This window comes from Talpa europaea, assembly GCF_964194135.1.
Source record: "Talpa europaea genome assembly, chromosome: 4".
Taxonomy (NCBI): Eukaryota; Metazoa; Chordata; class Mammalia; order Eulipotyphla; family Talpidae; genus Talpa; species Talpa europaea.
In genome coordinates this window covers 52448764-52472121 of record NC_140070.1, presented here as the reverse complement: position 1 = coordinate 52472121, position 23358 = coordinate 52448764, and the positions used below count along the sequence as shown (strand labels likewise).

General features: G+C 33.8%; 1 protein-coding gene across 3 annotated transcripts in view; it reads right to left on the bottom strand.

Annotated features, from left to right (window-relative positions):
• RASA2 (RAS p21 protein activator 2) overlaps window positions 1-23358 on the bottom strand; it is a gene marked incomplete at both ends in the record, with an annotated part of 114107 nt that overhangs the window by 27232 nt on the left and 63517 nt on the right. For all 3 annotated transcript variants that reach the window (XM_084231170.1, XM_084231171.1, XM_084231172.1), the window contains 9 exons: window positions 288-411; window positions 1070-1144; window positions 1567-1681; window positions 2366-2514; window positions 3105-3261; window positions 10670-10771; window positions 11701-11777; window positions 15818-15890; window positions 17815-17898. In XM_084231170.1, coding sequence (XP_084087296.1) covers window positions 288-411; window positions 1070-1144; window positions 1567-1681; window positions 2366-2514; window positions 3105-3261; window positions 10670-10771; window positions 11701-11777; window positions 15818-15890; window positions 17815-17898 — 956 coding nt within the window. The remainder of the gene's footprint in view (window positions 1-287; window positions 412-1069; window positions 1145-1566; window positions 1682-2365; window positions 2515-3104; window positions 3262-10669; window positions 10772-11700; window positions 11778-15817; window positions 15891-17814; window positions 17899-23358) is intronic.

Here is a 23358-nt window from a genome sequence, read left to right as displayed (position 1 = left end):
TAACAATCTTATAAGCACATGGTATAAATGTTTACTTATATGATACAGGTCTAAATTTTTACCTTTTTAAAAATAATGATGATTTTCAATTGCTCTTTGTATAAAGCTGCCATTGTACTAGAATATGTTTTGAGATTATAAGAAAATAAATGTTTCATGAAAAGGTCAGAATTACTTTGAGAACCTAAAGATTACCTATATGCATTAAATATTTCACAGAAATCAAAATACAAGAAATATTAAATACAGAAAAAGAAAAGGTATGTTTTAATAAACAAGGTACTTACTAGGAAATCTCTGAGTAGCCATCTGCCTTAGCGAGTAAAAGATATCACACATTACAGTGGGGCAGCTCATACTTGATTTTACAATAGTACTGAATAACTTGTCTACATAGTAGCGCAGATTCTCCTGTAGGATTTTGGAGGTAAATATTAAGATGCTGACATCATCAATAGCCTTTATGGAAAAATTGCAATGAAAATGAGATCTATTACATCGTCACTATCAGTATTCTAAAGGCTTGCACCCCGTCTCCAAACTCATTCAGGTACAAGAGCATTTATATTCTGACCTAAATTTAACAGATGGGTTTTAGACTAGCTTGATATAAGAGGTGAATATATGGAATAAACTTCACAAGAAGCAACAGAAAATAAGACAAAAAGAAAACAGGGAAATAATTCAAATATGCAGGAACATGGGCATCAATGACCCTAAAACTCATTGTTTCTCCAGAGCCAACTAAGAGTATAAACTGATCAAATCATTTTGCAACAGCTTGACCAACCTGACCCCAATGGAATGGCCAGAATGGGAGATGTAATTGGAGATAGCCTTAATCCATTATTGTTACTACAGCAAAAAACACACACAAAAACACAGTGAAACTCAATGAGAAAATAACATTCTAAAAACTAGACACAGGAAATGCTACAAGTAGAATGGACATTATGTAAAGAATAAAAAGCACTGATTCCCTCCATGTAACACTATTACAACATAAATGGGAGATAGTTACATCATTAAGGCCAATTTTAATGCCATTATACTGATAACAAGGACTTACCTTATTATTCTCTACATTATCTCCCTCTTTTAATTTAATAGGATCGATTTCACAGGATTTAGAAGAGTCACATATCTGGAAAGTAGATTAACCTTTTATTTAAATTCCAATTCTTAAAAAATTGGCTAAGTAAAAAATATTATTGTTCTGATGATACAATCATAAAAATGAAAACTGTAATGAAGTTTAAAACCTCCAGAGATAAAATATGCAATATCCCCAAAGAACTACATTAAAAAAAAAGGATTCTTACATATTTGAAATTCTAGCTAAAATAGAAATGTACAAACAAAGAAATAATTATGTGTAACATATTACAATGTACCCTTTGAGCAAAAATCCACTGATGGATAAGTTGTTTATTCTACTTCTAATGTGTTTAGCCTTATTCCTTTAGTAATATATGAATGCATGTATCATTCCAGTCAATAGATCACTTGAATAGAGATGCTACAGTAAAGTCACATAAGCAATCATATCAGAGGTATATACTGTACCTCATCTAGAATAGGTTTTAATGTTACTTTCAGGTAGTGCCCTCCCACTATTTTCATCATCTCATCCAAACAACGGGTAGCCAAGGAATTTCCTCTAAAAATTGTGTTTGCATCTCTGAAATATAAAAATAAATAAGGTGAAACCAAGTGCAGTAAACAAAGACTGTGAAATCAATTACTGATATTTAACTTTGGTCATATTTTTAGTAATTTTTATGATGCATTTAAAAGATTGCTGCCATTAGGATTTTCAAAAATAGCAAAATTACACTCAAAATAAGTTGTAGGGGGAAAAAAGCATATTTATGAACTATAAAACTAGGCTCTGTGTGTGTGTGTGTGTGTGTGTGTGTGTGTGAGAGAGAGAGAGAGAGAGAGAGAGAGAGAGAGGGTATATGTGTACAATGGGCATGTCAGACCATGACAAGGAATGGGAAGCCATGTGATTGCTTTTTATAATGTCATGCATGTACATGTAAGGATGACACATACTGCATATGGAAAAAAACCTTCTGACTTGGTGTTTCATTTGTGACCATTGAAAAGCAAAGATTAGTAAAAGGAAATTTTGACAGTGAGCTAGAAAAAATAATCTTTAACTTTATTGTTGGTGGACACTGTTTGCTAACTTACAAAATTCTTATATTACTTGCCAAGTAACAAATTTTTCAGACTATTTCACAATAAAGCTGCTCAACACAAAGGAACGGTGATTATAAAACAAACTGGCAAACTAGGGTTCAATTTCAACAATACATAGGTAATACTGAATAAAATATAAAAAAAATATAACTCTTACTGTGTATCCTTCAAGTCTAATTCAGCCACTGCTGTGGCAAAAGGAACAAGTTTATCATGGTGTAGCAGCAGTCGCACAAGAGGCAAGACAGCATCATTTTTATCTCTACATATTTCACCCAAAATATAAGCAGCTGAGGCAGAGATTGGCTAGAATAAAAAAGGCAGAAAGCATAAAATTAAGGGAACATGATTAAATGTTCAATCCCTAACCTGAAAAAGAAACTCAAATATGTTCACTATAACTGTTGCATAGAAGAATATTTAATTTTATAATTTTTATCAGAAATGAAATTGTGAATACATATTGGAATCACAGTTTTCTGGTTCAGGTAAATTAAACATAGCTATGTATTTGCTGTTTTAATAAAATTTGATACTCTGAAATCTTTTCCTCATCATTAACTGAGGTTTTTTTTTTTAAAGATTTACTTATTCATGCATACAAGAACCGGGGTGCAGGCCAGATGTGCGGGAAGGTGAGAGGATTCACCAGAGACAGAGTGGGAAACAGAACAGGCAGACTGACCAAAATACACTGCTGAAGGGAGCAGCGGGCACAACAGGAGAGGTCTGCCATGTTATGCGGGATTCTCTCTGGCCAGCAGGGATCGAACCCATGCTGCAGAGGCCGCGGACAGCTTCACAGCACTGTGCTCAACTGCCTGCGCAAGCAGGGGAGGCCCATTAACAGAGTTATTTTAAGTCTTTTCATCAAACACTTAAGATTTTTAAAGTACCTGGACATCTGGTGATTTTAGCAGCAATGTTTTCAAAGGAACATAGTACTCTGAGGGAAGCACATAGTCTTCTGTATAACAAATATTTAACCGAAGAGACCCCAGGTCATCAGTTTTAGATGACTTGTTTCCATTGTCTCTTGGCTGTAGCAAGTACCTAAAGTAAAAAATACAATCATACAATCATTACCAAGTTATGGTAATGGGCATCCAAGCCAGGGAGGTAAGTGAACAACTAAGTGGTTATGAAAAATGAAACCAAAGAACTCAATTTAATACTTAAGGTTAGGACACTTTCAAAGTACCAGACTATTAAACTTAAGAGGCTTTTTATTAAATAAAAAAGTATAGCTATAAAAAATTAAGATCTCAAAGAAAGAGGATTAGCTTTAAAGGTTGGATAAAAAAAGTAAAATATTTAAAATCCAACTTAATTTAAGAAAGATATATGTAGTTGTAAGTAAAGACAGAAAATACACATATAAAGAGGCAGCTTTACATATTCAAGAAAAGAGAAATGCCTAAAAATCAAGGGAAGTTTATAAAATCCAAACCAGAAATCTGAAAGTTATAAGACTTATTATGGAAATTTAAAAATACATATAAAAGTAAAGACAGTAGTATACTGAAACCTCATGAACTTATCACCTAGCTCCTGTAATTATCAATACAGGTCTATTCTTATTTCAGTCATACCTCTATTTATCCCTTGCATTATTTTTTTCCCCAAAGATTTATTTATTCATGCATACAAGAGCTGGGGTATAGGCCAGAGATGAGGGGGGTGGGTGCGAGGACTCACCAGAGACAGAGTGGGGAACAGAACAGGCAGATTGACTGAAATACACTGCTGAGGGGAGTAGCAGGAGAGACAGGAGAGGTTTGCTTTGCCATGTGGGTTTTTCCCTGGCCGGCCAGGGATCGAACTCATGCTGCAGAGGCTGTGGATTGCTTCACAGTGCTGTGCTTAACCCCTTGCCCCACCAGGGAGACCCACCCCTTGCATTATTTTAAAGCCATGGCAGGTGTCGGAATTTCATCTATAAATATTTCAGCAGATATATAACTATATATAACTGGAATGTATACGTAGTTATTTACAATATATACTTACAAATATATACTTGAAGACAAACACCATCCAGAATTTTCCTTTAATCTATAAAGCCCCCCATTCCCTAAGAAATCAGGTAGTTTGTCCTATAGAATTTTCACATTGGGGGTTGTGTTAACGTCTATCTCCATAATGGCATTTAATATGTTCCTTTGTATTTTGGATAGTTAGATGCAGAGGCTTGGTTAGATTAATATTTGATATTACAGCAAGAACATTTCATTGACAGTGTTGTATAGTTCTACTAAGAGGCACTAATACCTGATTGTTTCTTTTTGTGATATTGGCAGTCACTGCTTAATCATTAATCTTCATCATTACGCAAAATGGTAATTCTACAATTCTATCATTTCACCTTCACTTACTAGCTACGAAATGATAGTTCTACAATTCTATCATTTCTCCTCCATTTATTAGCTAGAATGTTCTTTATAAAGTCAGTAGTTTGGGTATTTACTTTTGATATTTATCATGTATGACTTTCCCTAACAGACTAACTTGTTTGAAAACAGAAGAGTGGAAGGAGGTTTAATAAGATTTTTATTACTTTGGGAAACATGATAAAAATATAAATTAGAACCAGAGAATTTAAGCAAAATTTAAATGATGAGGGGATGGTAATAGAGGGAAAAGAAATTACATAGAAATTGCATTGCTACTCCCAAAAGGAGATTTTCTGTCTTGGAACAACAACCTTTAGAACTTCTGCTCTCTGATTTGAGATACAATGGTTTAAAGTTCTGTGCAAGGAAATAACTGGAAATAAACCTATTAGCAAAGGTGACTCAGAAGTACCTCTAAGGGAAGTATAGTTGGCTGATCCAGAAAAGGGCATTACTTTGGTTAATTTCCTACAGTCTTTTTTTGAATGCTGAGTAATATTCCATTGTGTATATGCACCACATCTTCTTGATCCAGTCATCTATTTTTGGGCATTTGGGTTGTTTCCAAAGCTTAGCTATTGTAAATAGTGCTGCTATAAACATAGGGGTGCAGGTCAGCATTCAAAAAAGATAAACACATGCAATTTGCAGCAACATGGATGGAGCTGGAAGGGATCATGCTCAGCGAAATAAGCCAGAAAGAAAAAGAAAAATACCGGATGGTCTCACTCATAGCAGGAATCTAGAAAACCTAAATAAGAGACCAGGAAAAAGAATAGCTATAAGAAAGACAAAATCAAAATCAACAAACAACTATGAACCAGAGACATACTATGGGGGAGGCGGGGAAAGGAGGAAATGGGGTCAAAATAAGGGGACTGCAATTGAATGGGGAATATAAAAATAAAATTAAAAAAAAATCCCTACAATCAGTGTATTCTCTAGTCTCACAAATTTAGATACATAGTTTTATCAGCATAACTAAAAGTGAACCTGAATTACAATAACCAGGCAGAGACTAGTGTATTTAAAATAGAAGACAAATCACTAAATTTATGAAAAGAAAAAACAGTAGTCAAGTGGCAAAGATATATGCACTATTTTGTCACTGACAAGTTTTATTAGGGAAACGTTCATTCAGAAAAGTGATTAACAATTAAGAATTCCATCATTACCCTCATATCTCAATATTTATCACTTGGTTTCAACAATTATCATCACTTTCCATAGTGTTTCATCTACATCCCTCACTTTGACTAATACATTTTTTTTTACCTGTTAATAGAATTTTAAAATCTGTTTAACTAATATTTTACCTATTGGTAAGCTATTACAATGTCAAATTATAAAAAGGCACTCTGGTGAATATAGACACACAGAGTTCTAAGTGGTCTTAAGAATCTCCCATCTAAGACAATAGTGTTACAAGGAAACAATAATGTTTCTACAGCAGAATCCCTTACCCTTGATTATGTTCGAGTAGGAAGGACCCATGTGCCTCCTTGGGATGTTTTTTTATTTAGATTAATCTTCCGTGTCTAGTTTCATTAGTTTTCCATATATGGTAGAATAAAATCAGTTGAATTATGTTTACAACCTGGTTCTGCCTCCCCATCCATCTTAAAACAGTGTCCCAAACTAGTCAGATTTACAGTGTGTTTTGGATTGTTCTATAGGAATTTTAGTCAGAAAGCAACTTTCCCTTATCTTCAAATTAGTAAGGGATAAAGTATACATTCTCTCTCTGTTACTCTTATAAATTACAAAATATCAGCCAAAATAGGTCTACAATCCTGGCATGGAAGGATTAGGTCAGTGCTAAGCCAGTTACTGATTTTTATGGATACAAGGTGTTAGGATGGTTTGGATTCTACAAATTTTCCTTGACTTTGAGGCCTTTCTTTTTCCTTGAATATTTAAAGCTGCCTTTGTTTTTACATACATATTTTGTCTTATCCACATAATCCTTCACATAACAATTAAGGAACATTTTGATTTTCTTTCTAATAATATTTTTATAAGTAAGAGCATTCAAATCTTTGCTGACAGCTTAAAACAAAGTATTTTTTTAATTTTAATTTTTGAGTTAAAATTTTTATACCAAAGTAGAAATTGTTATAGTACACTTCTTAAGAGCACAGATTTTGGAGTCAGAGCTTGTCCAGCTGTGTGACCTTAGGCAAATCACTGCATCTTTGTGCTTGTTTCCTTATCTGTTAAATAAGTAGTAATAGTATCTGATTTAATTGTTAATCTTAAAATATCCTCAAAGAGACTATATAGTACTTAACTTACTTGGCCTAGTACATAGTAAACACTATGTAAATATAACTATGACACATTGTTTATATAATTTTGTAAATATTATTTATTATTTTAAAATTTGGTTACAAAGGCTCAGTTTAAACTATCTGAAGGATCCCTTGTGAATTAAGTAATTTTAATTAGAGATAAAATAAAAAATCCTTAAGGTTTATTAAATGAGGGTAATCTGGTGTGCCTAAGATTTAGAAATACAAAAGAAATCAAGTATATTTTCTTCAGTTTTTGAACGATGTCTGTTAGCATGAAAGAATATGAAATGGAAATAGAGAAATTATTAACTAAATTTAACATTAGCTGCTCTATACATACTTTTCTCATTTATGAGTAGAGGCATAAAAGTAATCCACATGTTCTCAAGAATCAGCAGTTTTGATAGCCTTTTACTAGAAAAAAATTATTATTTGAAAAAATTTAACCACAAGATTTGTATAATTACAATTGTGCTAGGCAGACAAAGATTATAATCATTTGTACACAATGTTACAGAGGCTGGAAAGGAGCTTTTCTCAAAGGCAGCTCTACTACTATTTAAAGGTTATTTCTGGCTCCAGAAATATTATAATTCAGTTCCAAAAATGCATCAATAGATATTTACTAAAGTTAAGGACCACAATTAGCCAACTAGAAAACCAATTCATCTCAAATAAAATATTATTTTAGTTTTAAATATATGTAAAGTGCTTATGTAGGGGAAAAAAAAATCAACCACTTGTTTTAATTACCATTTATTTACTTAGAGCTTTATATTTATCTTCTTCGATTGATGTCTAGTTTTACATTACAGATCATTGTGTGTGGGGAGAATTATTGTACCAATTTGTATTATATATTCACACAAAAGTTTTACACACATTAAGTTCTCTGACATTGACTGTAGAAATGAGACTGAACTAGATTATCTCTAAGGCTTTCTTTACTTACAACATTCCAAACAATGGAATACTGTCCAAAAAGAAAAAAGTGGAAATTCTCTATGTATTGATGTTAAATAATAGTGATGACAGCACAACTATTAAGAATGAGAGCACTGAGGTATACTCAGAGTCATAGAACTTGTGGCTTACTGGATAAAATACATTTCATCTCTAACAACATTAGAAAGCAACTACTTGTATTATTACATCCATTTTTTTTTTAAAGATTTATTTTTATACAAGAACCACGTTACAGGCCAGATGCTCGGGAGGGTGAGAGAATTCACAGGAGACAGAAGAGGTCTGCTGCGCCATGTGGGATTCTAGCCGGCCGGCCGGCCGGGATTAAACCTGCGGACAGAGGCTGCGGACAGCTTCACAGTGTGGCGCTCAACCACCTGCGCCACCAGGGAGGCCCCTGTAGTATATCTATTTTATAGTCAAAAAAAGCAAAGACAAACAGGTGGTGTAACTTGTCCCGGGTCACACAGGTAGTTAATGGCAGCAGTGGGATTTGAACCAAGGCAGTTTGGTTCCAGAGTCCATACTATTAATCACCATCTAGTCAACAAATACTTACTGAAGTTCTACTAACCATTAAAAGAAAAAAACAAGTTGTGGAGCAGGATACAGTATGTGTACATGTGTGAAGAAGAGAAAAGAAGAACACACACAAGCGCGCATACACACAAAATTTGCCTACATATACCTAAAATAATCCAGAAACTCAAAACAGTAAGTGCCTCAAAAGAGAGAAAAGGATTAGCAGAGGGATAGGCATATGAAACAGATTTTTACCTTTTGACCTGTGAACCATGTGAGTATATTACTAATTTAAAAAAATAAAAGTCTATTATCTACAAAGATTAAAGCTAAAGCTAGTTAATATTAGCAATAACAAGCTAATCCAAACATTTAACAGATATTCCAGAATAAAGAATACACATCATTACTAAGGAATCCAAGAAAGGAATGGGAAAATGACTGGGTTGTTATAATTTGAGAACAAAATTAAATTGGAACCATTAAAAATCTGTTTTCAGGAAGACTACAATAGACAAATACTAGGTATAAATTGTGTGAAAAAGAAAAGCAAATTGAGGTTTTTCAAACAACAGAATTATATTACTGAAAATTATTCTTTTCTGATATCAAGATTAGAAAGAATATGACTAAAATCCTGAAGGTTAATACAGATTTTTCTCAAGTTTCATGTAGTTACCATGAATCCCACAAGGGGATGCTACAGCTCTATAAATGACAAAGGCGGCAAAGAGTTTAATTTCTGACTTAAAAGGAAATGACATTCATGTTTTTTATTTTTTTATATATGTAAGTATAAATGAATTAACAGATGTTTCTATTTCATACTATAAATGTTAGCACTTATATAAATATTTGGCACATTACTTTAAAATATTTTAAAATACTACCAACAAAAGAAAATATAGGAATAAAATTAATTTCTGTTAATGTATTTACATTCTGCCAAAGTAGCTGGATCATTCTGCCAAAATTGGAGGGCCTGTCTGAAGACAGTCTTACTTAAAATACAGGGCATGCAGCACATTTGAGTTCACTTTGAGGGGACCTGAGAAGCACAACTGATTTTATATTTTGTATGGAGTAGCATGGAATATAATTTAAGATCTGATGAACTGAGTTTAGAAATTTTTATTTTAAAATGTATGCTACTTTTACAAAGGTAGAAAAGACACTAGAGGGTTAGAATGTGTGTTTCGTGAGAATGTGTGTGTGTTGGGGGGAGGTGAAAGGCCTCAAATGTTCATCAATTTGTCATCATTACTAAATTTAGTTATAATCTTAGATATATATTTGCAAGGGATAAAAAATTTTGAGAGTCTAAAAAAATTAGCCTACAGGGTAGGATAACTGCTTGAGGATAGCTGAGTCCAAAGTGAATGTCAGTGGGGCCAATCAGGAGAGGCAGCCTCACTTCAGGCAAATGAGACTAATGCCCAGTAAGTAATATCAAATAACTCAGTTTCAACTCCTCTGCCAGGCAACTGAAACAGAGATCCAAAAAAATGGGACTAAAAATGCAAATGAGAAAGGCTGAAACTCAAGGGTAGCATGACAGCTGGCCACTGGGCAATCTATGGGAAGGGACAGGATATACATGCTTTTAAGTGCTAGAAACAGAAAAAAAAAGTTTTACAGTGATTCTGTTTGGGAAACTAACATCAATCTAATACCTGAACACTAAATTCAATGTCAATTTAATGTCACCTTTGCTGTCATGAAAAAGGTAAAACAATATTGCAGCCATGAGTGAGTGACCAGCACTCCGGAAAAGTATATTAACTGAATCAGCTTAACAACATCTAATAGACATTTAGAGAATAACATCAGGGCTATCCACAATGCATTTCAATGGGGTGTGGTGTGTTTATTGCTTAGATCCCATAAATAGCTTATTCCCTACAATAAACCCTTTGCTTCTCAAATGTCCACAGTTACCATGACCATTAAGATAACTCCTGAAATGCAAATGCTGATTTGTGATCACGCCTCTTCTCAAATGAGCAACTCTTACATAAAAGTTTTTAATGTAATTTCTCCTTAGAGATAAGATTTAGTTTTTGAATAGAAAAATATTCAGAGAGAATTCAGATGTTATATCTCAGTACTATATCAAAATGTACTTACATTTCTGTAATAGTAACGACCAAATGAATTAAATGTTAATGACTTTGGTTTGTGTCATTGCAAATTTAAAATGTGCTTATAGTAAGCATTTATTTGCATGTACAGGGTATTAGAGGTGATGATTTACTATGGCATTCACTAGAATGTTTGTTTTCTTACCAGGCTTGATGAGAAGAATCATTTCTTAAGACATTCACAGGAACCTTAATCTCACCTAGGAAAACATCTTGGACCAGGTTTCCATTGTTCCACAAATCAATCCTGAAAATTTAAAACTGATTTTATATTTTGCAAACATTTTAAGAAAACATACATTGCCAACAGCTTTAACTACTGTGATGTGTATTATAACAGTAATCTTACATGCTTAAGAGATGCCAGCATTATCATATACCTCACTATCTAAACTAAGAAAGCAAAATACTGCACAGAAAGTAACTATTTTAAATAGTCTAAAAGAAAGCACTTAAGTTTCTTACAGAGACTATTTTAACCGGTAGCATTAAGGACTACAGAGTTACTCTGTTGACTCTGAGAGAAGAAACCAACACAAGACTATAGTTTCTTTCTCAATTAGAACCAGTTAATAAGTAATAGATAGGTGATTTTAGAAAATACATTACCTGATCATTCCAAACATGTGATTAATACACCCTTTAGATAAACACACCGTTAACACCACACCTACACATGCATTTATAAAACTTACCCTCCCAAACAATACATATATTTAAGACCTAGGAAATAGCACAAACTTCAAACACATGCACCTGTTTGTTGAATCATCTTACAGGACTTCTTACCTCACTGAAATTTCTGTTAGACAGCAGATATGTTAAGAAGAATAAAGAAATTATTTCTAATTTGCTAATACATAATACTTTTCTACACATTCTCTGTATCCATTATGTTATGATTCAGAAATTTAAGTAACAAAGTAGTGAAAAATTTAAAAATAATAAAATAGGGGTGGAAAACATCTTTGTTTATAAAATAAATATACTATTTTTGCAAAGAAGTCAGATTTTGAAAAGATAACTTAGATTTAAATTAGATACACTTTTTCTAAGAGTCATCAGCCAACTTGCTAAACACATTCCTATTAAGCTTTGTTCAACCTTTTCCAGTTAAATTTAGGATTTTCTTTTGGCACAGAAAAAAGCAATTGTATAAAACCCCAAGAAACATACCTAATTTCTAGTTTTTCAATGTCCTCCTCTTCTACCTGGAACTGGGACTTTCTGCTATAACTACTGGGTCTGGATACCTATAAATAAAGTATTTTAATAAAAAAATTTCTTTAAATATTTTCTCCTATGTGAAATTAAAACAACCATCATCCCTAAAAATGTTCAGCTGTGGCTAAAAACACAGGAAAATGTGTAGGTAATATTCTACCCAATACAAAATAGCAAAGGAATTAGTAGGGAGGTAAGAATAAAATGGTATTAAAAAAAAATACTTGCATCCATACCATTTCTTAGCAATGCAATATAAAGCAACAAATAAGATTCTATGGTTGATATGTAATCTGTGTGACTCAGACTAAAAGTGTTATATTTCAATGATGCTACACATGCTAAGAAGTTTTTGAAGACTTTCCCACATTTCTCAAGATACAAACAATCCCCACTCTACATTCCCTCCTCACATTTTTACTGAAAATGTCAAGACCACTGGCAGGAACATCCTGAGCTACCACAGTCTACCTGAATATGTCCATTTGCACACAGACCTTTCAATTTACTGTTCTCTTATTCTCTTTTACAAGTTGACTTCACCCACACATAGTACACCATCAACATGTAGTAAGCGTACGACCTATTTTAATTATGGCTTTCTTTACCAGCTTGTTCACTTACGCAAGTCTAAGAAAAATTCTTTTAAATTCTGGTCTTCCTATATTTTTCCTTTCACAGACAGATTAGCCTCCAGCCTCCAGCTCCTCACCATGCACTCAAATTAGAATCTGGCTTTCTCAGAAATAGCTCATAATCCTAAAAACCCTCTCTCAATAATCAAGTCTGATGAATTCTTAGTTCTCACCTTCCTAATCTATCTGAACCAGTGATCATATAACTATACTTCCCTTCCCCAGAAACATTCTTTTCTTTAAGTTTTTTCTCTTTGCTTCTTCCTCTGGCACATCTTGTTTCTCAGAACTTGCAAATACGGATTTTCTCTAGGGTTTTTATATTTTCCTTTAGATTTTGCTGCACAGTGCTATGAAGTTTACAAATTGCTTTCACATCCATTATCTCCTTTGTTCATCAGAACACTGTTCGGAAGCAGGCAGGGCTAGATTTATTATCCTCATCTCAAAAATGAGGAAACTGAAGTACAGAAAATGAGTGAGATGATCAAAGCTGAATGCATAGTAAGTGGTAGAACTGAGCTTCTTTTTACTTTCTTCCTTTATCATATACCTTTACTCCCTTGGTTTTCTTGTCTTCCTGTAAGCAAATACTGAGTACATATCTACAACCATTACCATTTTAAGTTTCTGTCATAAACTGCCTATTAGAGGATTTTACAACTCAGAATTCAAGCTTGTTATGTCCCAAAATGAAGTACTTATCTTTTTCCTCTTCTTAACTTTTCTATTTTTCAAGATTTGAACATCTGACGCCTCTTTTTTTCTATAACCAATTCGCTATCTTGTCCTTTGCAGTTTCTTTCTTATCTATCCCTTTTTATCTCTATAAAGCTCCCTTGAATCAGATCCACCCAACTTTTTTTTTTTACATACCTAAACTACCATAGTTTCTTGATCTCTGTTCTCTCTCTAAGCCATCTGGCCCACAGATGATTGTTAATTCCTCCCAAAACACTGTGTTGCTCTTATCACTTACAGGCTCAAAAACATTCAATGGCTAACATTTAAGCAACTCAGTCAGGCACTCAAGGTCTATCATTAGTTGGTCTTAACTCTGTTTTATAGCCTTAGTTCTATTATCTCTTTGTGTAAACCTTCTAATCAAATTTCTACTTGCTATTCTTTGCACATAACTTTTTGCTTTTAGACATGTCACCAAGTCTCTTATCAAAATGTTCATTCTCTAATATTCTCCTTTCTCTAACTTAACTCAGGTAGTGCAGAATGCAGTTAATCTTGCTAATGTCTGTGTTTTGCTGCTTCATGCATGCATCTGTGTATGTTTTTGAATCTATTCTAGTTAAAGGATAAGGACTGAACCTTATTGTTATAAGGTTAACACAATGTTTTCTGGATGTTTCAAAGTCTAATAGGTACACTTGGATAAAGCAAGCAGGTGACTTTCAAATGAGTAACCTGTTTGCTACAAGGTGCCTTTTCTTCATTTTCTCCAAGTTAAATATAACAGCCATTAATAATGTAGAATAAACGAACTAAGTTCTTAGCCAGGAAATAGAAAAGTCTCATGCTGGTATATTTCTTTTGTTTTTCTTTCTCCTTTGCCTCCATCCCCACAATTCTTCCCATTTCATCCAAAGTTAGATAAAGAAGAAACGGAACACCTAAACAGACCAATTACAAGCAGTGAAATTGAAAGAGTAATCAAAACTCACATGAAAAACAAAAGTCCAGGCACCAGATGGTTTCACAAATGAATTCTACCAAATGTTGAGAAATGAACTAATCCCTATCTTACACAAACTCTTTCAAAAAATTGAGAAGGAAGGAATACTACCAAATACATTTTATGAAGCTAACATTATACTAATACCAAAACCAAACAAGGACAACACACAAAAAGAAAACTACAGGTCAATCTCTCTAATGAACACTGATGCAAAAATCCTCAACAAAATCTTAGCCAACAGAATCCCACAATGCCTCAAAAAGATAATACACCATGACCAAGTGGGATTTATTCCAGGAACACAAGGATGGCCATTCAAAAATCAATTAATGTTATCCAACACATTAACAAAAAGAAAAATAAATAAAAGAAGCCATATGATCATATCAATAGATGCTGAGAAAGCATCCAACAAAGTTCAATATCCATTTATGATGAAGGCCCTTGAAAATCTTGGGACAGAAGGAACATATCTTAACATAATCAAAGCCATATACGACAAACCCACAACCAATATTATCCTCAACGGTGAAAAGCTGAAATTCTTTCTCTTAAGATCTGGAAAGCAAGGATGTCCACTCTTACCATTGCTTTGCAATATAATACTGGAAGTCCTAGCCAGAGCAGTAAGACAAGAGAAAGACATAGAAGGAATCAAAATAAGGAAAGATGTAAAACTATCACTATTTGCAGATGATGTAATAATATACACAGAGAATCCTAAAAACTTCACAGAAACCCTAATCAAAATTATAGACTTCCTATATGCAAACAATCAATCTGAAGAAGAAATTAAGAAAACCATTTCAATTTTGAGACATATTTTTAACCTCTATTACTTTATTACTTTATTAAAGTAATAACCAGGCATGGTGAGATGTGACCCTCACTGTTCACTTTTAAATATCAAGAAAAACACCCATAAAGAAGAAAAAGCAGACTCTAACTCCCTTTTTTCAAATCTTCTTTTCATGTTATTCACAACTGTAACATTCTGTATGGTTAGAATAGAGTTTCTACCCTCTTTCAGAATAAAGTTCATTTTTTCCCTGTTGCTTTCAAGTAATGTGAAAAAAAGAATTTCTTTAACAAACGCTCCACAGTAAAGAAATCCAAAGCACTGTATCTGGGGCAAAGTCAAGGCAGCCGAAAGTCTCTATGAAAAAAAAATGCATATGTTCAGAGTAGAGAAAATTGGGCTAAAAAGTAACTTTTATATTAAGGCCTTATAAAATAGTTACTTAGTTTCAAAGCTCACTTTTGGGCCTCATACAACTTTACCAATTAGACAGGGCTGCCTCTATTTTCTCTTAAAAAAAAAAAAATCACCCTTCATAAGATAAGAAACTTGAGTTTCCCATTTAGAGATTTATTCAAAGTTAACTGGAACTAGAACTCAGATCTACCAAGGGCTAGCGTATTTATTACACCAGTGGTTTCAAACTGTACTGTGCAGAAGAGACTGGTGGCCACCATGTGTAAGGGAGGAGGATGTGATACTGAGGATGACTGGGGAATGGTGTGGCCCTAGACTGCCTCACCTCCAAATTAATCACAAATCTGCCTTTATTTGTTTTATTTACTGGACCTCCACTGCATTACACCATGATTCTACTTTCAGGAGAAAAACAGTTAAATAATTTCAAAAAATGATCATTATGGCCATAGTTTCAAGAAATAATTCAACCAGCACTCAGTATTAACGACTCCATGTTAATATTTATATAAAACAAAAAAAAGTTACCTCAAAATAAAAGGTTTCATTAAACTGCGGGTTGCTTGTTTTCTTCTTTACTTTTGTCTTCTTTTGGTCATTCCTGTTCCAATGTGGTAGAGTTTTACCTTGTAGAACTTAATAGTACACAATTATAAAACATGCTATTTCCAACCAGGGAGACTGACCTCTGTTAACTGTTAAGATGACTCAGGGAAGACTGTAGTGTTAAATATCACTTGAGGAAAAAAATTAAGTTATCTCTAAAATTCAAAGCATACACAAATTCTGTATATTCTATGTATGCCAAGATTGTATTATTCTCTCTATGGCTATAATAGATTGACTGTCAAGCTTTCTTCAGGTTTTTTTTTTCCTTCAAATAATATATTCTATTATATCAGCAACTCAGAATAAATGGCAGAAGGAAAACAATGAGATTTAGAGTACTTTTATTTATGTTGAAAAGTACCCGAAGAATACAAAAAGCATCCTTAACTTGGACTGCAAAACAACAGTGACTTTTTAGAAAACTTTTTATTGTGAAATAATTAGATTCAGGAGGCTGCAAGGAAATGTACAGGGAAGCTCAATGCAGCCTTTCCTCAGACTTCCCCAATGTTAACCTCTTATACAACTATATTATAATATATAAAAAACAATAGTGACTTTTTATTTTTTTTAAAGATTCATTTTATTTATTTATGCATACAAGAACTGGGGTGTAGGCCAGAGGTGCCAGGGGTGGCAGGTGGTGGTGGTGAGAGAATTCACCAGAGACAGAGTGGGGAGCAGAATAGGTGGATCTACTGAAATACACTGCTGAGGGGAGCAGCAGGGCAGACAGGAGAGGTCTACTGCGCCATGTGGGTTATCTCCCAGGTTGGGGATAGAACTCATGCCCCAGTGGCTGACTATAGTTTGATAGTGCTGAGACTTTAACTGCTAAGGAACCAGGGAGGCCCAATAATGACTTTTTAAAACAAGAATTCATATTCCAAATAGTTTCTATCTGTATATACAAAACAATTTCACTAAAGAATCTGTGTTTCAGGTATTGATTATAAACAAAAACAAAACAGCTCTACTAGGCTAAACATTTTTAACATGCAAAACTAAATCCCTCTGACAGTGTAAAAGTTAAAGGACTGAATATCTGCTTTTAAATTTAAAACCATCTGTAATAATAATAATAATACACTATTGTTTGAGTACCCTATGAGTACCAGTCATGGTTCTAAGTACTTTATATACATATAAACAAACATATTTTTCAACGTACTTATTGATTACTTTGTAAAAAAGTAAGAATAACTAGAGAGTATGGGATTAGTGAGAAAGGGTATGCATTTGTGTGTGTCTAATTAGAAAGAATCTTGTGCTTTTTGTTTCCTGATTTTAAATCTTTAAGTTGTAGACTAATTTCAGATTAGTCAGGCTCTGAAAGAGACCATAAGGAAGTTGTAAAATACAAAATATTACAAAGTGTTATAGGTTTTTATATAAATAATTTAAATCAATGATATGGCACATTTACCATGTGTGGTATTTCAACAGTTTGGCTAAAGCTTGGAATTCTCTTCTGTTGAGCACAGATCCCATGAGGTGAAAAGGCATTTTCAGTGGTCCACTGCTTTCCAAATATAAATATGGGAACTGACTTGTTATTCTGAGCTAGCATTTATGAACACAGGATTTTACCTTTATAAAATCTAAGACATTTGAAAAGTAGGAAGGCTGATGGTAAGTGCAGAAGGCCAAGTTCATGTTTTAAAGTACATCTTAATACTATAAAACAGGTTGTTCACCACAATCTAAGAGTGCAGATTTAAAATAGCACCCATTTTCTTTCTGTAAAAATAGAACTTGGTTGTTTGTAAGTATATGAACTGAATAAAGATTTTGCTTTCAAATCATTTATTACTATGTATTATAAAGAGCTATTTCATATTTCTTCTTAGAACCTTAATTTTGTAACTCTTAAATAAAACTTTAAAACTTAAAAATCTAACAATAATAAACATTACCTAGAAGGGCCCACTAGAGAAACTGTTGCATAAGGATCACAGCTTTGCCCATTTATGAGAGGCAATCCATGGCATGCCTTGATGCTAAGGAAGAATAAAAGAAAATTAACATACTCAAGTTAAAAATAAGCACTATTTTTAAACACAAATTAATATATTTAAAAAATTTAATTGTTTCCCATATGCCTGCAATTATACTGACCCCAATATATTTATGTGTTTACTTGTTTGCTAATATGCTATATTTTCAAACTATGACGAAAGTGGATTGCCACAATCAGTACTGAGACTACTAAATGATATTTAACACAACACTCCCACTACATAGTCAACAAGGTACATTTTGTGGTTTGATTTTACATCAAAACTGCTGTGGCTTTTAAAAAGTAAAAGAAAATGGTGTGAACCTTAAAGGAGAAACTACAAACCAACTCAGATCTATGGCATCATATCCTCTGCTAAAGCATGAATGAGAAACAAGGAAACAATTGTGGTTTCTACTTAAAATCTGATTCATAGAGAATAATTCTGTAATCTTTTATTCTGATTCTCAGTAATAACTCCATCATTCTACAGATTATGTTTGAAACCATAAAAAACTAAAGTCAGCTAATTAACTCCATGGAGTAGAGTCATTGGAATTTACAGAGAACACAGAATTTGACTTAATGATCTTCTCAAATTTTTTCACTAAATATTACTGAGTTCACAAATTTAGATTAATATGTAAGGATCTGCATTTTCTAATTTGTATTTTGCTGGAAATATTCTTTGTTAAAGATGTAGGCTACTGAACAATATCCTTATTTGTCTCCACAAACCACAGATCATATATGTGAGCACAAGTGTGTGTTGCTGAGTAAAGATATGACAGTATGACTCATTTCTATTAAGCTGGGTATTAAAAATCAAATTTAAAAAATTTCTGAAAGTAACTAAAGTAAGTACAGGACAAGAAAAAAATTTCCAGTTATTAATGTTAGGCTTAGATACAGTCAAATTTTCCCACTATATATACTGTTTGATACTTGTATTTCTCGGATTAACTCTCAAAATGACAGCTAATTTATAAGCATTTACAGTTTACTAATTTTTTTCATAAAAATGCATCTAATTCTCGTAATTGTCTTTCTTTTTAAAAAATATTTATTTATTTTATTTATACAAGCACTGGGTACAGTCAGAAGCACGGGAGGGTGAGCGAATTCACCACAGCCAGAGCAGGGAGCAGAGCAGGCAGAAGGACCGAAGTACACTGCTGAGGGGAGAAGCGGGCAGCAGGACAGGTCTGAGCGCAATGTGGGACCCTCCTCCGGTGGCCAGGGAGTAGCAGGGGATGGAACTGGCGCTGCAGAAGCTGCGGGCAGCTTTGCAACCCAGCACTCAACCACTGCATCACTGGCGAGGCCCTCTTATAATTGTCTTTTAAGCTCAAAAAGGTTATGTGAGATAGTGACAAAAAGGCTAAATAGGCAATACAATTTGTGAGAATTAGGTCCAGACTCAACTTGTACTTTCTTATTTTTTTTTTTTAAATCCAGCATCATTATACTTTCCTACTGTGCCTGAAGATATGCTGTATTACTCTCCATGCAATACCAAATTAACCTCATACAAACACTAATTATAAGAAGTCTTAACTACTGAAATTTACTATAATTTTATGAAGCTCGAAAAATTTAGACAACTCAGTTCAGTATAACGAAAGTTCATGTGAATACCCCCAAACCAAAACAAGATTCCCATAAGCCAAAAGTCTGCATCTATAAAAATCATTAGTTATTAATTTTCAAATGTTAAGGCACTTTAAAAATTGGACTTTCTGATAGAACTGTTATTTATTTGCTGCACATTTATGAAAGTTTACCTTCCTAATTGCCTAGAATACCACTATTCTTGGAATCCATGTGCCAAGCAATTTCACATGTGAGCCATAGATGAGCATAAAATAAACATGGAAAATAATCTTACTATATGAAATTGTGTCATATTATGTTTACATATGATATGTAAAGCATTTTATATTAAAACTTTTTTTAGAAATTACAAACTTACTTAGTCAAAACTTGTTGAATAGAAATTTTTCTCTAATGTTTATTTAATAAAAAAAACTTCTACATATAGTCAAGATGGAGTAAATGGAGTGGCTTTTACCCCCCCCCCCACAAAGAATCAAAACAAATGCAGAAAATCAGTAGCAATAGTAGCAATCAGACATTAAAAATAGGGGAGAGGGCATCCAAATAGGAAAGGAAGAAGCAAAATTGTCACTATTTGCATATGATAGGATTTTATGCACATAAACCCTAAGGACTCCATAAAAAATCTATTAGAAATAATAAACAAATACCAGTAAAGTTATAGACTACAAAATCAATATGCAAAAATCAACTATTTTCCATATATAATAAACCAGTATAAAGAGAAATTAAAGAAACAACCCTATTTATAACTGCAACAAAAAAGAATAAAATATTTTAGGACTAAATTTAATCAAGGAGATAAAAGACCTATACACTGAAAAATGTGAAAACAGTACTGAAAGAAATTGAAGAAAAAAAATAAATCAATAAAAGGAAAAGATATCCTGTGATCATGGACTAGAATCAACACTGCTAAAATGGTCATTTTAACAAAGCAAAATATTCTTCTCCAAAGAGGAAATATAGATGGCCAGTAGGCACATGAAAAAGTGTTCCATGTCTTTTATTTTTTGGGGAAATACAAATCAAAGCCACGAGATATCACTTGACACCTGTGATGTCTATTATAAAAAAGGCAAGAAACAACAAGTGTTGGTGAGGATGCAGGGAAAAGGAAATGTAAATTGGTAAGTTAATATGGAAAACAATATGGAAAGTCCTCAAAAAATTAACAATAGAAAATGCTCTTCCTGAATGATGTAATCCAGCTATTACATTACATTTATCTGAAGAATAAAAAAATCCTAATTTGAGATGTATGCACCCCCATCCCATGTTCATCGCCACATTATTCACAATAGCCAAGGGTTGGAAACAACCTAAGTGCTCAATGATGGATGAGTGGATAAAGATGATGTATATGTACTTAATGTGTCTGTGTGTAAATATATATATATATATATATATATATATGATGAATCCTGTCATTTGCAACATGGATGGACTTAGAAGGTATTATGCTAAGTGAAATAAGTTAGAGGAAGACAAATACATGACTTCACTTATATGTTGTTGATAAAGAAGCAAAACAAAAAATACTCTTAGACTACAAGAACAAAATACTGGTTACCAGAAGGGAAGGGGAAAGGAAGATGAGTAAACTGGGTAAAAGATGTCAACTGTGTGGTGGTGGATGGAAACTGTACTTTTGGTGATGAACTCAATGTACCACACACAGATGTTGACATAAAAATCTGCATACCTGAAACCTATATACTGTTATAAACCAATGTTACTGCAACAAAAATAAATATTTTAAAAAGAAAAAAACATAGGGAACAATTACTGAAGCCCACAAATAGCTAACATGAGGTGTCACTAACTACAGTAGTAAACCTGGAACACGGATGTTGCCTCAGTAGTGGGAAAGCGTAGCCCCAGACTAACAGCTACTCTTAATTTACCTAACAAAGCTTAAAGGCAAACCATAAAAGAATCAAGCTGTTTCCAAGTAACTGAGTTCTCAAGCATATTCATAATACAAAAACACCCAGCAACCTTGGAATTGTCTAGCACCCAATAAAAAATAGGAATGCAAAGACTCAAGAAAATATGCCCAAACAAATCAGTAGTAACAGAACCAGAAACTATACGAATGATAGAAGAGAATGACATTAAAAGACTTGTTTTCATTATGTCTCTCATGTTTGACAGACATAGAGGACATTAAAAACTGAGTCTATGGATGAAAAACACAAGCTCTTACATGAAAAAGAGTGGGATAACAGGAGATTAGATATGACAAAAAAAATTAGTAAATACAAAGAGCATAGTGATGAAGAGTTCATACAGTAATGTTTCAATTACAGTCTAGTTAAAAATCCTAGACAGGTATAAACCAAACATAAGAAAACATTAACGGTAAAGATCTCAAGACTAAGGAAAGACACCACAGTATATTCTTGACCTTTATACTTTTTTTTTTAATTAGTTGTTTTTTTTTTTTTTAAAGATTTATTTATTTTACACAAGATCTGGGGCACAGGCCAGAGGCTTCACCAGAGACAGAGCGGGAAGCAGAATAGGCAGATGACCGAAATACACTGCTGAGGGGAGCAGCAGGCGCAACAGGAGAGGTCTGCCATGCTATGTGGGAATCTCCCTGGTCGGCCAAGAATCGAACCCACGCTGCAGAGTTTGTGGACAGCTTCACAGCGCTGCGCTCAACCCACTAAGCCACCGGGGAGGCCCACTTTATACTTTATATACCCCAGACTGAGTACTGGAGAAGCTACCAACCCAGTGACACCAGTGGACATAGACAAAAAATGCCCTAAATAAAAGCCAGTTCTCTCTAGCCAAAGGACCAGGAAACAGAGCTTAAAGGCAGAAACCTTTAGATAGTAACCATCTAATCCAATAAAACACAATGAAAAACTAGTGGCTGCACCCTCCCCCCTTACCCCAACAAAGGCTGAAGGTTGAGAAAAGAGTCCCACCTTCTACCTGTTAAAGGCTGTAAGAATCCCTGATGTCAGAAGAGACCACATGGGAAGTCTAGATGTCCATCCCCACCTAGGAGCAATGAGACCCTCCTCGCCCTTCATGTCAGGGTAGTTAGCGTCAGAGAAGGGTGAGTGGGAAGGCAAAACTTTCACCACCTACCGGGGGTAATTAACTCCTAAATGTGTCACTGGCAGTCACATGGTGCAACAATGATGCACTTCTTCTTATCCCAGAGAGGTGACAGGAGAGGACAGTGAGGAGCCTGAACTCCCCAGTCCCATAAAAAACAAACAAGAACTCTTGTCATTCCTCCCTCAGGGGTATCAACACAGGGTAAGTCAGGACCTGGGCTTTTACCTCTACTTGACATAAATAAATAGGCACTTCTCTTTCCCTACCAGCAGTGTCAGGGAGACTGGTTAAAAGATTTAAGTAAGATTCAGAATCTCTAATACAATTCCCAAAATATCTAGACTACAACTGAAAACCCCTTATTGTACCCCCCCAAAAAATCTTCAACTTAAATGAGAAAAGACAATAGATAACATGGATGCTGTAATTATCTGACAAGGATATGAAAGCAGTCATCATAGAAATGATTCAATGAGCAATTATAAACTTGTTTTAAATAAATGGGGAAAAAAGAACACTTCAGCAAAATAAAAAGGTCTCTCCAAAGAAATAAAAGATATAAAGAAGAAGCAAATGGACACTTTAGAACTGAAAAGCATAATAACCAAAATAAAAAAAAAACTTGATAGGTTCAACAGCAGAATGGAGAAGACAGGAAAGAATTAGTGAACTCAGAGACAAAACAACAGCAATTACCCCATATGAACAAGAGGGAAACAGACTGAGATGGAAAAGAGGCAGAGCCTCAGAGACTTTTGTTACT